At 43.5% G+C, this 16,593-nt stretch overlaps 2 protein-coding genes across 2 annotated transcripts; both read left to right on the forward strand.

The window, feature by feature from the left end:
* The first annotated feature begins 385 nt into the window (after positions 1-385).
* On the forward strand, positions 386-1,099 carry LOC140004817 (zinc finger BED domain-containing protein RICESLEEPER 2-like). The gene has a single exon (XM_072044968.1). The coding sequence runs from the start codon at positions 386-388 to the stop codon at positions 1,097-1,099; it is 714 nt and encodes a 237-aa protein (XP_071901069.1).
* An 84-nt stretch (positions 1,100-1,183) lies between these two features.
* LOC140004819 (zinc finger BED domain-containing protein RICESLEEPER 2-like) lies at positions 1,184-2,230 on the forward strand. The gene is made up of 3 exons (XM_072044969.1): positions 1,184-1,671; positions 1,991-2,094; positions 2,181-2,230. Exons 1-3 carry the CDS (start codon positions 1,184-1,186, stop codon positions 2,228-2,230), a joined length of 642 nt encoding a protein of 213 aa, XP_071901070.1.
* The last annotated feature ends 14,363 nt before the right edge of the window (positions 2,231-16,593 follow it).

A 16,593-nucleotide genomic window follows, 5' to 3' on the forward strand; every position in this document is an offset into this window, starting at 1 on the left:
GATATCGGAATAGATGTTCCGCCCGAAAAGCAAGCATTAGAAAGGCTGAGCAGCAAACAAAATTAAATTTCCAGCCAGCTCATGATTCTTTTCCGACTTTGCCACCCTTGAGCGGAAAGTTTGACATGGAGAAAGTTAGAGAGGCAGCTGCACATTGGGTGCTAATGCATGAGCATCCATTCACCATATTAGAAGAAGAAGGCTTCAATCTTATGATGAAACGAGCGGTGCAGAGTGGAAGAAAATCTCTCGAGCAACAGCAAAAAATGATTGTACGCAAGTATATGAGCTTGAAAAAAATAAGTTGAGGAATAAGTTGAAAAATGTGGAAAGAGTGAGCATCACAACCGATCTTTGGAAGTCGAAAAATCAAAAGATCGAGTACATGGTCATCACCGGGCATTGGATTGATTCTGATTGGAAACAACAAAAGCATGTCTTGAGTTTTGTACACATACCACTGCCTCACCGAGGAGTTGAGATAGCATCTTCAATTTTTAAAAGTGCAAAAGAGTGGGGCATATCAGTTGATAATGCCTCGAACAATGATGTAGCTATTAGAATATTAAGAGATGACATCTCCAGGTCCAAAAAGCTTCTTTGTGATAGAAAATTGTTCCATGTTCGATGCTGTGCACACATCTTGAACCTTGTAGTTCAAGATGGCATTTTTGAGATTGTGGACATCACCAAAGCCATTAGGGATTCCGTGGAATTTGTGAATCGATCAGAGAGGCGTGCATTGATGTTTGCTGAAATTGCGCAACAACTCCATATACCAGGAAAAAAGTTGCTTTACGATTATAAGACAAGATGGAATGCCACATTTGAGATGCTGAATTGTGCCATAAAATTTAAGGATGTTTTTCCCCATTTCCAAGATAGAGAGCAAAGTTACGATTTTTGCCCATCTGCTGAGGACTGGAAAAAAGTTGAAAAGGTTTGTTCGGTCTTGGAAAAATTTTGGGAGTGCACACATATAATTTCTGGTTCAGATTATCCTACGAGCAATCTTTTCCTTCAAGAGTTGGTGAAGATAAAAAAAGTGCTGGATGCTCGAGTCAATGATGAAGACCCCTTCATTCGGGCCATGGTTTGAAGGATGAAAACTAAGTTTGACAAGTATTAGGGTGAATGTAATTTGATATTGACCGTGGCTACCATTTTAGATCCAAGACAGAAAATGAGGGTTGTGGACTTCACCTACCCTCAAATGTATCTACCTTCAAAGGCTTCTCATAACATTTCCACCATTCGCCGAGTGCTCTTTGAGTTATATGATGAGTATGTTGCTCTAGCGGCGAATCCAACAGGAGGGCCAATGGCTTCTAGCTCTTCCCAAAGGCAAGGAACAAATGCGACCAAGAAGACTAGATGGGGTGATTTTGATCAATATTGTGATGAAGTCGAGACTAGCGAACCTCATAAGTCAGAATTGGTTGATTATTTAGACAAGCCTCGCCAAAAGATTGGAGAAGATCTCGATGAATTTGATTGTTTGGGGTGGTGGAAAATAAATCGAATCTCATATCCAGTACTTTCTCGAATAGCTTGCGATATATTGGCCATTCCGATAACTATAGTTGCATCGGAGGCCACTTTTAGTGCCGGAACTAGAGTAATTGACACCTATCGAGCAGCACTTCACCCCGAGACAGTTCAAGTATTGATGTGCGCAGGAGATTGGTGTTTTTACCTCTATGCTTTTTGTAGGAAGTCAAGACAATCAAAGAATTCGACTTGCCAAAACTTTGAAGATTTATGTTTCTAAATCTAGATTAGCTCATAATTTGGACCTTGTTAATTTATGAGACGTAACTTATTATGTATTGTGGAGTATGAGCAGGCTGGCCGCTGGCTAATGACATGCTAATGTGTAGGATAAATGTCTAGAAAACTTGTTTTTTAAGCGTGTCGTGTGTGGTATAAGATTCAGAGGTTTTGCTTGTGGGTCCAGTTCTTTTGCTCTTTCCTCTGTGTAAAATGACAGCCTAATGAACAGCCTGGAAAGAGCTGTTGCAATTTGCTGTAAAAGGCTCCAGCCTCTGGGATTTCATTTTAATGGTGGTATTGAGGTCATCTTTGCTAGGTCAGGTTAGTGACGAGTTTTCAACTTCATTCTTCTATATCCTGTTCAAACACTTGTAATTCTGCTGGACTATGGTCCATTTCTGAACCAGGAATATATTTTTCTGACATGTTCTTGTTTAAAGCAGCTTTCTTTAGTTAGTAATTAGTGATATTTGTGGGGAAAAGGAATTTCTGGATAGATCTTGGCATTGGTTTCTTGAATTGAGCTTGTGGTAGTTGGGATATTATGGCTGTTTGAGATAATTGTGGCTGTTTGAGATAATTAGTGATATTGTGGTGTTTGACATAATTGTTTGTCTCTCAATTTGGTGGCTCAGCTCATGTTTTGCTGAGTTTTGGAATTTTGTGGGGAATTTTGGTTAGTTTGGGTACTTTCGCAGCACACTTAGGAACTATGGTCCGAGGAATTAGAATCATCCAGTTTTTGCTGTTCTTGTGGGCACCTACCGTTGGTGGGTAATTGCTGAATTTGAAAGTTTCATTGACATCAATCCAGCAAGTGGGAATTTCCCTTTTTTCTTCTCTATTCTTCTTTGTGGTGAATCTAATTTTTAGGGGTGTTAAAGATGCTAACTGTGGGAGGTAGAATGTGGATACTTTTGGTTGTATTTGTATCGATGAATCATGGATTTTATGCCTCATTTACTCCAGCTGATAGCTACTTGCGTGCCTTTGAATCTTCCCAAAACGTCACCTTTGATCTGATATTTTGGTCAAGTCGAGTCAAAAAGCTTGATAAGGCTCGACTTGATAAGGCTCGATTAAAGATCGAGCCTTATCGAGTCGAGTCTTGAGCCTAAAGGAAATTCTTCGAGTCAAGCTTCGAGTATCGATTTTTTGGGCTCGATCGAGCTCGAGTCGAGCTCGAGCTTTGGTGTTTATGAGTCGAGTCGAGCTCGAGTATAGCAATACTCGAGCTCAACTTGGCTCGATTACACCCCTAGGCATACTTAGAGTGGGAAGGCCGCATCGAAATGGTCTTCGACTGCTACGATTATAGCGAGGAACAAAAAGTCAAAGTTGCCACAGTTGAATTCACCGACTACGCCATAGTTTGGTGGGACCAAGTGAAGACCCATAGGAGGAGAATAGGAGAACCGCGAGTTCGAACTTGGCGAGAGATCAAGGCATTGATGCGAAAGCGATTCGTTCCAAGCTATTACAACCGAGATCTCCACTCCAAATTGCAAACCCTCACTCAAGGCAACATGAGTGTGGAGGACTACTACAAAGAGATCGAGATGGCCATGATAAGGGCGAACCTTCAAGAAGAGAGCGAAGCAACCATGGCTAGATTTCTTCGAGGTCTCAACCCAGACCTTCAAGAAGCCTTAGAGCTTCAACACTATGTGCACATGCATGACCTTCTTGAACTCGCTATCAAGGCAGAGAGAGGAAAGAGGCTAAGGCGAGGAGCCCGTACCTTCCAGTCTTCAAACTCGACCTCATGGAAGGGCAACCAACCACGGAGGGCGACCCACGAAACTGGATATTCGGCCACACCCACCTCTTCGAGCCGAATTCAAGGTATTGTGCCTAACCGAAATTTCATTTCTACCCCTAACAATATCACCGATGTATCCAGGTCTACTTCTAAGGCACCACATGAGACTCCTAAGACTAGGAGTAGGGACATCAAATGTTTTAAGTGCTAAGAGTTTGGACATATTCAATCTCAATGTCCGAACCAACGGGTCATGCTAATCACTCACAATGGCGAAATCGTGTCCAATGATGACTATGAGGAGACACCCGAATTGACCAAAGACGACTGCCTGGATGAAGACTCTGCTGAGGAAGATTGCTCGCCTACACAAGGGGAAGTAGGGTGTTTGGTGGCACGACGAGTGCTAACCACCCGAGTTAAGGAGGACGAGCAACTACAACAGGAGAACCTGTTTTACACCCGTTGTAAAGTAGGTGACAAGGTGTGTAGTCTCATCATCGACGGTGGGAGTTGCACAAACGTGGCAAGCTTACTCATGGAGAGCCTAGGGCTTCCAACTACTAGACATCCACACCCTTTGATACGCTCCTCGATAAACACGTTTTGAGGCACGTAGCACGTTTGCCCAAGGATCTAGCGAGGTTGTCCAACGCTTGGATTGCGGAACCTAGAACCAAACGGACGACACGATTGGATTTAGGTGGTAGACGACACTCCGATGAAGGTGAATACTCCAGGGGAATAGGTCGGATGAACAATCAAGGACAGGACGCAAGATTGCTCAATAACCCTTGCCAAAGCAAGTTAAGGCTCGAATTCTCTAGAAAGAAAACGAAAGTACTAAGAATTTTATTCATAAAACTTGTGTCTTTAACCTTACAAAGCTAGCCTATTTATAGGCTAAAGATAACAAGAAAACCCTAAAGAAACCTTAAGGAAAAGGTCGGCCAGCTTGTCTTCAAGATGGGCCGGCCCATGCCTTCTACTAAGCAACTAGTCCAACTAAATAAATAACAACGACTAAGGCCCTACTCGGCCGACTGACAAAGAGGCCCACTTGATTCTTCATGGGCTTGGATCAATGTGTAAGTTGCTTGATTGACTCTTTCCAAGCCTTCAATATCTCTATGGGCTCCATGTTGATCTTGGACAACTCGAACAAGGGCTTGGAGGGATTCTTTGAAGAGCTTGGCCCGTGCACGTGTGACAGGGCCCAATGGGGCTCGGACTGGGCTCTGGTTCATGCCCACATCAGTCCCCTCCTCTTGAGAAGGATTTGCCCTCAAATCTGGATCCTTCTCACCAAGAAATGGGCTCAGGTCCGCGACATTGAAAGTCGCGCTAACATTGTGTGAGGCCCCAGTCCGTTTTACGTTGATATATTCATTAGTTGGGCGGTAACGTTTGGTTTCGGGAGTATTTCGAAAACTCTAAGTAGGGATTAAGATTTAAACCCTAGTTATGTATTGGTTACAAGTTCGAGTGGTGATTAAAGTTAGTAAGGTGAATGTGTGTCTTAGTGTGGATAAGTATAGGATTTAATCCAGTTTGTATAGGTTAATTAAGTTTAAGAAGGGTAGAAACCCTAAGTGAGCAAAATCCCTAATATTATGATTTATTAGAAGTTTTAAGTTGGGTTTAAACCCTAATTTTGCCCTTGACAAAAAGGTTCTTGTTTAATTACTTTTATGTGGGATAAAGCATGCTTAAGTGTAAGTGATTAAGATGAGAAAGTGATTAGTGAGGTAATTAAGTGTGATTACATGTTTTAAAAGAGATTAAGTTATGACTTATGGAGTAAATTGAAAGATTATCAAATGTGTGAGGGAAATTGTATAAGAAAGAGAAAGTTAAAGTGCAAGGGTTTAAACAACAAATAAAGCATTTTTGTGATTGGTTAGCTATAAGAAATATCTCCCAAAGCTTTGACTATATGTTGTCTTACCACTTATAAGAAACAAGAGAAAACAAAACAAAACAAAACTAAGAGAAAAAAAAGAAAGGAAGAGCCGAGAGAGAGAGGGAGAGAAAGTGAGAAAATTTCTTCAAAAATCTTCAAGTTTTAGCTTCCATCTTGGGTTTGAATCTTGGAGCAACAACTTGGGTGCTTGATTAGTGAAGGTTAATCATCTACAAAGCTTAATTGAAGGTATGCCTCTTACTTGAAAGATAAACTTTTGGGGTTTTGATCTTTAAGCCATGGAAATGATGTATTATGTTATGATTATGGACTTATATGGTTGATTTGATGTTTATATGGAAGTTTCATGGTTAATTTTAGTGTTATTTGGTTGCTGAAAATTCGGCCAAGAAGGGGGAAAATTTGGGTTTCTTGCTTGATGTTTTCCTTAGTTGCTTTGCTTGAGAATTGATGTGTAGTGGTTGTGTTTGATAGATTGCCTCACTTGATTTGGTTGGTTGCTAGCAAAAATCTTATTTGGGTTAAGAAACCCTAGACTCCATGAGGTTAGTTTAGTTTAGCCTAAGGCTTTTGGGTTAGGGTTTGGTTAGTGGGATGTTAGATCAAGTCTTTAGTGCGTACGAAGATAGGTTAGGGAGTATGGTTTGTGTTTGGTAATTTTGTGGTAAAATAAGGAGAAAAATTCGGACCATTAATAGACCTTTTAGAAGCTGGTATAAGTGTGTTTCATTGGTAGGAATTTGGTTGGAAACTAGTATAAGAACCATAGAAACGGACCATGCGATTGTGACGCGCAAAGCCGGCAAATCTGGGAAAACAGGACAGTTCAACGACTGAACTTCGGCTTCATTTTTCTTAATGCTATGTACGGATTTAGGAATTCCTCAAAACATGAAAGTTGTATCCTTGTAGGTCCTGAGTATGCCTACAAAATTTCAGGTCCATCGGATTAGCGTAGCCTGAGTTATCGACGAAATGCTCAAGCCTGTTTTGACCCTTTGATTCTGCGCGTTTTTCTAGTTTAGCTTCTGCCGTGATTTTTCGGTTTTGATCCCATTCGATCTGGGTGTCGACTCCTTCATAAGAAATTTAGATCTTGGTCTCAGCTTCGAAATGGTATAAAGTACGTCGAAAACCCAGTTCCGTAGCTCCGGTTATGATCGAAACGATATCGATCGTCAGAACTGCCCGGTTTTTGGACAGTTCTGACGGGTACTTTGGCACTCGAATTTTGTTCTGTTCTTAATAGATTCAGGTCTTGGCCGAAACATGAAAGTTTTAGCCTTATGTTTCAGCTTTCTAATGCCTTTGGAATTTCTGAATTTCGATTTCTGTGCCGTGAGTTACGGTCTTGCAAACAGGGCCTGTTTGGTAACCCGCAATGAAACAGCTGGCACTATTTCGTGCATTTTTGACCTATACCTAGTGAGATCTGGGTTGAAATGTCTTCACGAAAATTGTAGCCCTTTCTCTTAGCTTCGAAACGGTGTCTCACCCACTTTGATCCGACACTCCTAGCCTAATTTTTGACCAAAACGGTTTGAGATGGCCGATTTGGCCATTTCCGTTTGCCGTTCCGCGCGGACGTGTGCGGCCGTTTTGCCGTTTCCGCACTTGCGCGTGCCAATTTTGCCGTTTGGCTTATTTCAAGTACGTTAGTTGCCGTTTGTGATATATTGTGACATAATCTTCGATTTCAGACAGTGGTGAGCTAGGCGGTGCCGGTGGGGCCCACTATTAGCCAACACACAAAGTGAATTCCGCCTTTATACTACTGTTGGTATTTTGAGTAAGTATTCAGGCCGCTCTTATGTGTTAGTTGTTTATGTGTTTCGTTATGCGTAAAAGGGTACCTAGGCGAGAGTGTACTTTATCGCGCTCGACCTAAACCCTAATTTGCGCGCTTATTTGTACATGACATAGGTATATGAGAAATTTTGGAACTAAAACCCTTGAGCTTGTGGCTCGGGGTGACTTTTGAATAATTTTGTGAATTTTGTGAGTTTGAGGTTGAACTCAATACCTAGATGGACTATTCGAGCCGGTTAGGGCTTGGTCGAAGTCAGTCCAACCTGGATTGAGGTCACCAAGTTTGTGACCCGAGCTTGCGACTCAAGCTCAAGTTTGTGATTTCGTTCGTCTGGGCAAGTTTGTGAGGTGACTGGCCAGTGAGGGTGATAAGGTGTCGGTGGGTGTACAAGTGAAGTTCTACGGACCTTATTTATGGTCGACGGAGGGTCGACAGGAGATCACGCATGGCAAATGACTTGGCTTTGGAGCCACCCGTATCCTTATTATGTGATGTTACTTTTCTGCTTTTGCTTTACTCTTACTGTGTAATTGATGCTACATGAAATTTACGCTTTTGCCCCTGTTTACTTACTAAGCTTTTAGCTTACCCCATTCCTTTTGTTTTCCTTAGCAGGGGCCGACGCGGGCACGTTTGGGCACACCCACTAGTATAGTAGAGGCTTGTAATAGTTGAACCATTAGGATGTTTGTTTTATTTTTGGTGGTTTGTATTAGGATCCTTCTTAGGGTCTACATTTTGATTTTTGGTTGTAATTATACGGATGTAATAGTAAAAGTAGGTACTTTTGGAGAATGTAATTATAACTCTTTTGGGATTGTAAATAGTACTCTTTTGGATTTTTTGGCTTTTATTGTTTTAAGTTTCGAGTCCTGGCGCGAGCTAGGCAGGCGGCCCGCCGATACCCTAGGGTTCGCCCTTGGGAGAAGTGGGGTCGTCACAGTTGGTATCAGAGCGCCTAGGTTAGAGGACTTGGGCAATTGTGGGACATACGCGATAGGCATTAGGCATATTGGATTCTTTTAAGTTGAATGATATCTTTTAAGTTGAAATGCCGGTTGACTGACGACTTAATGTTTTGTAGGTATGGACCCAGGCAGTTCGAGTAGGAGGGGCCCAGAGGATCGACCGCTGCGTAAGCGGGCTATCCGTTATCGACAGAGGCTGGGAGAGCCTTACACTTTGTACTCCCCCTTCGGCCAGGTGTCGCGCCGACCCTGCGCGTGTTGGTATACTTACGGCTATCCCGACGAGATAGTCTTAGCATTGGATGATGAGCGTTATCACCTCGACAGGACGGTCGAGACTCTGAGGGAGCAGCTTGAGGAGGCTAGACAGTTTAGCCGCTGGCAGGCGTTACGCGTTAGGGGCCTGGAGCGGGACCTCCGGGACACACACCAGCACCTCTTCTCTTTGAAGAGGCAGCTTAGGGAGAGGGCCCGGAGTATCACGTTTGACTGCGGGGTCTTGCTAGATATGGCCGCGGAGGCACCCCCGCGAGCTACTGGGCCAGAGCAGATAGGCGAGATTGGTACTTTAGGTTCCGTTGGGGACCAGGGCCCTAGGGGAGGCGTTTAGGGTCGCTTTCGTCTTTTGATTAGCTGGTAGATTCCTTTTGTTAAAACTGGCATGACCACTTTCTTCCTTTATTTCGTTGGCCGACTAGATCTTGGAGCCGGAGTGCTCATGTGTACATTAGGTTTTGTACCGACTGGAGGTCGGTAATCTGTAAATCTTTTGGTGTGATTTTGTATATCTATGTATATATTTGAGTAGCATTTTGAATTTATCCTTTGTGTGTCTTTTGTTCGTACGCTTTACGTCCGTACTTTTGCTCATAGTCCGGATAATAAGTTTATGTGTAATGTTCCGATCTATAGACGTTTGCACTTAAATGGCCTCCGGTACTCGAGGTGGAGGTAGAGGGCGAGCACGAAGCCCTGAAAGGGGACAAGGACCAGAGCAAGATCAAGTCGCTACAGCCATCCAGCGGATGGCCGATTTACTAGAGCAAATGACAAATCAACAGGGCCAAGGAAGCGGTATGGGGAATCCTGGACATAATCCGGGACACAATCCAGGCAATCACGAGGGTGAAGACCGTGCCTTGGAGCGATTCCAAAAATTCGCACCCCCAAAGTTTATCGGTGGGGCCGACCCTGACTTAGCGGAGGGTTGGCTAGACCGTATGTTAGACATATTTGCCGCGCTTAGGTATTCAGAGGAGCGGCAGATATCCTTTGCGGTCTTTCAGTTTGAAAGGGCCGCTCGAGCCTGGTGGAATGTAATCAAAGCCAAGTGGGAGCGCGAACAGACTCCTTGGACCTGGATTAACTTCACACGGGAGTTTAATGAAAAATATTTGCCACCCATTGTGCAAGAAAAACGGGAAGATGATTTCATCCGCCTACGTCAAGGGGCCTCGAGTGTGGCGGAGTACGAAACTCAGTTCACTAAACTTTCTCGCTTTGCCTCAGAGCTGGTGTTAACGGAGCAGAAACGAATCCGTCGATTCGTTCAAGGTTTAAATGTGGAAATCCAGGAATCGCTAGCAGCGGCTCAGTTGAATACGTTTAGCCAAGCGCTAGAAAAAGCACAGCGAATTGAGACTGCCAGAGGACAGGTTAAAGCCTTCCGCGATCGGAAAAGGAGGCAACCTAGCTCAAATGATTCCATGGTCGGACAAAGCTCGCGAAACGAGCCATCTGCCAAGATAAATAAAGGTACGGATGGTCCACGACCTGCAAGGACCCCGAATAACTTTGTGCGGGGTCAGGTAGTGCAAGAGGGGCCGAGGAGTGTCCAGCGTGGAGGGGCAAGTACAGCCGCCAAGTCAACCTGTGGTTTCTGTGGGGGCAATCACACCGATGAAAATTGCTGGAAGAATAGTTCGATACGCAAATGCTTCAAATGTGGCAGCACCGAACATCTGATTGCCCGGTGCCCTAAGATGCAGAAGGATGGACTCAAACCACCGACTGGAGGGACCACCACAACTAAGCCGTCAACTACAGGGGAAAATCGACCCAAAGGGCCAGCAAGAATCTATGCGATGGGTCAACCTGAGATGACAAATCCTTCGGTGGACTTTGAAGGTACGCCTTGATCAAACGAATCCATTTCGAGGACGAAATTGTCCTAAGTGGGGAAGATTGTGAGGCCCCAGTCCGTTTTACGTTGATATATTCATTAGTTGGGCGGTAACGTTTGGTTTCGGGAGTATTTCGAAAACTCTAAGTAGGGATTAAGATTTAAACCCTAGTTATGTATTGGTTACAAGTTCGAGTGGTGATTAAAGTTAGTAAGGTGAATGTGTGTCTTAGTGTGGATAAGTATAGGATTTAATCCAGTTTGTATAGGTTAATTAAGTTTAAGAAGGGTAGAAACCCTAAGTGAGCAAAATCCCTAATATTATGATTTATTAGAAGTTTTAAGTTGGGTTTGAACCCTAATTTTGCCCTTGACAAAAAGGTTCTTGTTTAATTACTTTTATGTGGGATAAAGCATGCTTAAGTGTAAGTGATTAAGATGAGAAAGTGATTAGTGAGGTAATTAAGTGTGATTACATGTTTTAAAAGAGATTAAGTTATGACTTATGGAGTAAATTGAAAGATTATCAAATGTGTGAGGGAAATTGTATAAGAAAGAGAAAGTTAAAGTGCAAGGGTTTAAACAACAAATAAAGCATTTTTGTGATTGGTTAGCTATAAGAAATATCTCCCAAAGCTTTGACTATATGTTGTCTTACCACTTATAAGAAACAAGAGAAAACAAAACAAAACAAAACTAAGAGAAAAAAAAGAAAGGAAGAGCCGAGAGGGAGAGGGAGAGAAAGTGAGAAAATTTCTTCAAAAATCTTCAAGTTTTAGCTTCCATCTTGGGTTTGAATCTTGGAGCAACAACTTGGGTGCTTGATTAGTGAAGGTTAATCATCTACAAAGCTTAATTGAAGGTATGCCTCTTACTTGAAAGATAAACTTTTGGGGTTTTGATCTTTAAGCCATGGAAATGATGTATTATGTTATGATTATGGACTTATATGGTTGATTTGATGTTTATATGGAAGTTTCATGGTTAATTTTAGTGTTATTTGGTTGCTGAAAATTCGGCCAAGAAGGGGGAAAATTTGGGTTTCTTGCTTGATGTTTTCCTTAGTTGCTTTGCTTGAGAATTGATGTGTAGTGGTTGTGTTTGATAGATTGCCTCACTTGATTTGGTTGGTTGCTAGCAAAAATCTTATTTGGGTTAAGAAACCCTAGACTCCATGAGGTTAGTTTAGTTTAGCCTAAGGCTTTTGGGTTAGGGTTTGGTTAGTGGGATGTTAGATCAAGTCTTTAGTGCGTACGAAGATAGGTTAGGGAGTATGGTTTGTGTTTGGTAATTTTGTGGTAAAATAAGGAGAAAAATTCGGACCATTAATAGACCTTTTAGAAGCTGGTATAAGTGTGTTTCATTGGTAGGAATTTGGTTGGAAACTAGTATAAGAACCATAGAAACGGACCATGCGATTGTGACGCGCAAAGCCGGCAAATCTGGGAAAACAGGACAGTTCAACGACTGAACTTCGGCTTCATTTTTCTTAATGCTATGTACGGATTTAGGAATTCCTCGAAACATGAAAGTTGTATCCTTGTAGGTCCTGAGTATGCCTGCAAAATTTCAGGTCCATCGGATTAGCGTAGCCTGAGTTATCGACGAAATGCTCAAGCCTGTTTTGACCCTTTGATTCTGCGCGTTTTTCTAGTTTAGCTTCTGCCGTGATTTTTCGGTTTTGATCCCATTCGATCTGGGTGTCGACTCCTTCATAAGAAATTTAGATCTTGGTCTCAGCTTCGAAATGGTATAAAGTACGTCGAAAACCCAGTTCCGTAGCTCCGGTTATGATCGAAACGATATCGATCGTCAGAACTGCCCGGTTTTTGGACAGTTCTGACGGGTACTTTGGCACTCGAATTTTGTTCTGTTCTTAATAGATTCAGGTCTTGGCCGAAACATGAAAGTTTTAGCCTTATGTTTCAGCTTTCTAATGCCTTTGGAATTTCTGAATTTCGATTTCTGTGCCGTGAGTTACGGTCTTGCAAACAGGGCCTGTTTGGTAACCCGCAATGAAACAGCTGGCACTATTTCGTGCATTTTGGACCTATACCTAGTGAGATCTGGGTTGAAATGTCTTCACGAAAATTGTAGCCCTTTCTCTTAGCTTCGAAACGGTGTCTCACCCACTTTGATCCGACACTCCTAGCCTAATTTTTGACCAAAACGGTTTGAGATGGCCGATTTGGCCATTTCCGTTTGCCGTTCCGCGCGGACGTATGCGGCCGTTTTGCCGTTTCCGCACTTGCGCGTGCCAATTTTGCCGTTTGGCTTATTTCAAGTACGTTAGTTGCCGTTTGTGATATATTGTGACATAATCTTCGATTTCAGACAGTGGTGAGCTAGGCGGTGCCGGTGGGGCCCACTATTAGCCAACACACAAAGTGAATTCCGCCTTTATACTACTGTTGGTATTTTGAGTAAGTATTCAGGCCGCTCTTATGTGTTAGTTGTTTATGTGTTTCGTTATGCGTAAAAGGGTACCTAGGCGAGAGTGTACTTTATCGCGCTCGACCTAAACCCTAATTTGCGCGCTTATTTGTACATGACATAGGTATATGAGAAATTTTGGAACTAAAACCCTTGAGCTTGTGGCTCGGGGTGACTTTTGAATAATTTTGTGAATTTTGTGAGTTTGAGGTTGAACTCAATACCTAGATGGACTATTCGAGCCGGTTAGGGCTTGGTCGAAGTCAGTCCAACCTGGATTGAGGTCACCAAGTTTGTGACCCGAGCTTGCGACTCAAGCTCAAGTTTGTGATTTCGTTCGTCTGGGCAAGTTTGTGAGGTGACTGGCCAGTGAGGGTGATAAGGTGTCGGTGGGTGTACAAGTGAAGTTCTACGGACCTTATTTATGGTCGACGGAGGGTCGACAGGAGATCACGCATGGCAAATGACTTGGCTTTGGAGCCACCCGTATCCTTATTATGTGATGTTACTTTTCTGCTTTTGCTTTACTCTTACTGTGTAATTGATGCTACATGAAATTTACGCTTTTGCCCCTGTTTACTTACTAAGCTTTTAGCTTACCCCATTCCTTTTGTTTTCCTTAGCAGGGGCCGACGCGGGTACGTTTGGGCACACCCACTAGTATAGTAGAGGCTTGTAATAGTTGAACCATTAGGATGTTTGTTTTATTTTTGGTGGTTTGTATTAGGATCCTTCTTAGGGTCTACATTTTGATTTTTGGTTGTAATTATACGGATGTAATAGTAAAAGTAGGTACTTTTGGAGAATGTAATTATAACTCTTTTGGGATTGTAAATAGTACTCTTTTGGATTTTTTGGCTTTTATTGTTTTAAGTTTCGAGTCCTGGCGCGAGCTAGGCAGGCGGCCCGCCGATACCCTAGGGTTCGCCCTTGGGAGAAGTGGGGTCGTCACAGTTGGTATCAGAGCGCCTAGGTTAGAGGACTTGGGCAATTGTGGGACATACGCGATAGGCATTAGGCATATTGGATTCTTTTAAGTTGAATGATATCTTTTAAGTTGAAATGCCGGTTGACTGACGACTTAATGTTTTGTAGGTATGGACCCAGGCAGTTCGAGTAGGAGGGGCCCAGAGGATCGACCGCTGCGTAAGCGGGCTATCCGTTATCGACAGAGGCTGGGAGAGCCTTACACTTTGTACTCCCCCTTCGGCCAGGTGTCGCGCCGACCCTGCGCGTGTTGGTATACTTACGGCTATCCCGACGAGATAGTCTTAGCATTGGATGATGAGCGTTATCACCTCGACAGGACGGTCGAGACTCTGAGGGAGCAGCTTGAGGAGGCTAGACAGTTTAGCCGCTGGCAGGCGTTACGCGTTAGGGGCCTGGAGCGGGACCTCCGGGACACACACCAGCACCTCTTCTCTTTGAAGAGGCAGCTTAGGGAGAGGGCCCGGAGTATCACGTTTGACTGCGGGGTCTTGCTAGATATGGCCGCGGAGGCACCCCCGCGAGCTACTGGGCCAGAGCAGATAGGCGAGATTGGTACTTTAGGTTCCGTTGGGGACCAGGGCCCTAGGGGAGGCGTTTAGGGTCGCTTTCGTCTTTTGATTAGCTGGTAGATTCCTTTTGTTAAAACTGGCATGACCACTTTCTTCCTTTATTTCGTTGGCCGACTAGATCTTGGAGCCGGAGTGCTCATGTGTACATTAGGTTTTGTACCGACTGGAGGTCGGTAATCTGTAAATCTTTTGGTGTGATTTTGTATATCTATGTATATATTTGAGTAGCATTTTGAATTTATCCTTTGTGTGTCTTTTGTTCGTACGCTTTACGTCCGTACTTTTGCTCATAGTCCGGATAATAAGTTTATGTGTAATGTTCCGATCTATAGACGTTTGCACTTAAATGGCCTCCGGTACTCGAGGTGGAGGTAGAGGGCGAGCACGAAGCCCTGAAAGGGGACAAGGACCAGAGCAAGATCAAGTCGCTACAGCCATCCAGCGGATGGCCGATTTACTAGAGCAAATGACAAATCAACAGGGCCAAGGAAGCGGTATGGGGAATCCTGGACATAATCCGGGACATAATCCAGGCAATCACGAGGGTGAAGACCGTGCCTTGGAGCGATTCCAAAAATTCGCACCCCCAAAGTTTATCGGTGGGGCCGACCCTGACTTAGCGGAGGGTTGGCTAGACCGTATGTTAGACATATTTGCCGCGCTTAGGTATTCAGAGGAGCGGCAGATATCCTTTGCGGTCTTTCAGTTTGAAGGGGCCGCTCGAGCCTGGTGGAATGTAATCAAAGCCAAGTGGGAGCGCGAACAGACTCCTTGGACCTGGATCAACTTCACACGGGAGTTTAATGAAAAATATTTGCCACCCATTGTGCAAGAAAAACGGGAAGATGATTTCATCCGCCTACGTCAAGGGGCCTCGAGTGTGGCGGAGTACGAAACTCAGTTCACTAAACTTTCTCGCTTTGCCCCAGAGCTGGTGTTAACGGAGCAGAAACGAATCCGTCGATTCGTTCAAGGTTTAAATGTGGAAATCCAGGAATCGCTAGCAGCGGCTCAGTTGAATACGTTTAGCCAAGCGCTAGAAAAAGCACAGCGAATTGAGACTGCCAGAGGACAGGTTAAAGCCTTCCGCGATCGGAAAAGGAGGCAACCTAGCTCAAATGATTCCATGGTCGGACAAAGCTCGCGAAACGAGCCATCTGCCAAGATAAATAAAGGTACGGATGGTCCACGACCTGCAAGGACCCCGAATAACTTTGTGCGGGGTCAGGTAGTGCAAGAGGGGCCGAGGAGTGTCCAGCGTGGAGGGGCAAGTACAGCCGCCAAGTCAACCTGTGGTTTCTGTGGGGGCAATCACACCGATGAAAATTGCTGGAAGAATAGTTCGATACGCAAATGCTTCAAATGTGGCAGCACCGAACATCTGATTGCCCGGTGCCCTAAGATGCAGAAGGATGGACTCAAACCACCGACTGGAGGGACCACCACAACTAAGCCGTCAACTACAGGGGAAAATCGACCCAAAGGGCCAGCAAGAATCTATGCGATGGGTCAACCTGAGATGACAAATCCTTCGGTGGACTTTGAAGGTACGCCTTGATCAAACGAATCCATTTCGAGGACGAAATTGTCCTAAGTGGGGAAGATTGTGAGGCCCCAGTCCGTTTTACGTTGATATATTCATTAGTTGGGCGGTAACGTTTGGTTTCGGGAGTATTTCGAAAACTCTAAGTAGGGATTAAGATTTAAACCCTAGTTATGTATTGGTTACAAGTTCGAGTGGTGATTAAAGTTAGTAAGGTGAATGTGTGTCTTAGTGTGGATAAGTATAGGATTTAATCCAGTTTGTATAGGTTAATTAAGTTTAAGAAGGGTAGAAACCCTAAGTGAGCAAAATCCCTAATATTATGATTTATTAGAAGTTTTAAGTTGGGTTTAAACCCTAATTTTGCCCTTGACAAAAAGGTTCTTGTTTAATTACTTTTATGTGGGATAAAGCATGCTTAAGTGTAAGTGATTAAGATGAGAAAGTGATTAGTGAGGTAATTAAGTGTGATTACATGTTTTAAAAGAGATTAAGTTATGACTTATGGAGTAAATTGAAAGATTATCAAATGTGTGAGGGAAATTGTATAAGAAAGAGAAAGTTAAAGTGCAAGGGTTTAAACAACAAATAAAGCATTTTTGTGATTGGTTAGCTATAAGAAATATCTCCCAAAGCTTTGACTATATGTTGTCTTACCACTTATAAGAAACAAGAGAAAACAAAACAAAACAAAACTAA

Source organism: Coffea arabica, chromosome 1c (genome assembly GCF_036785885.1).
Source record: "Coffea arabica cultivar ET-39 chromosome 1c, Coffea Arabica ET-39 HiFi, whole genome shotgun sequence".
NCBI lineage: Eukaryota > Viridiplantae > Streptophyta > Magnoliopsida > Gentianales > Rubiaceae > Coffea > Coffea arabica.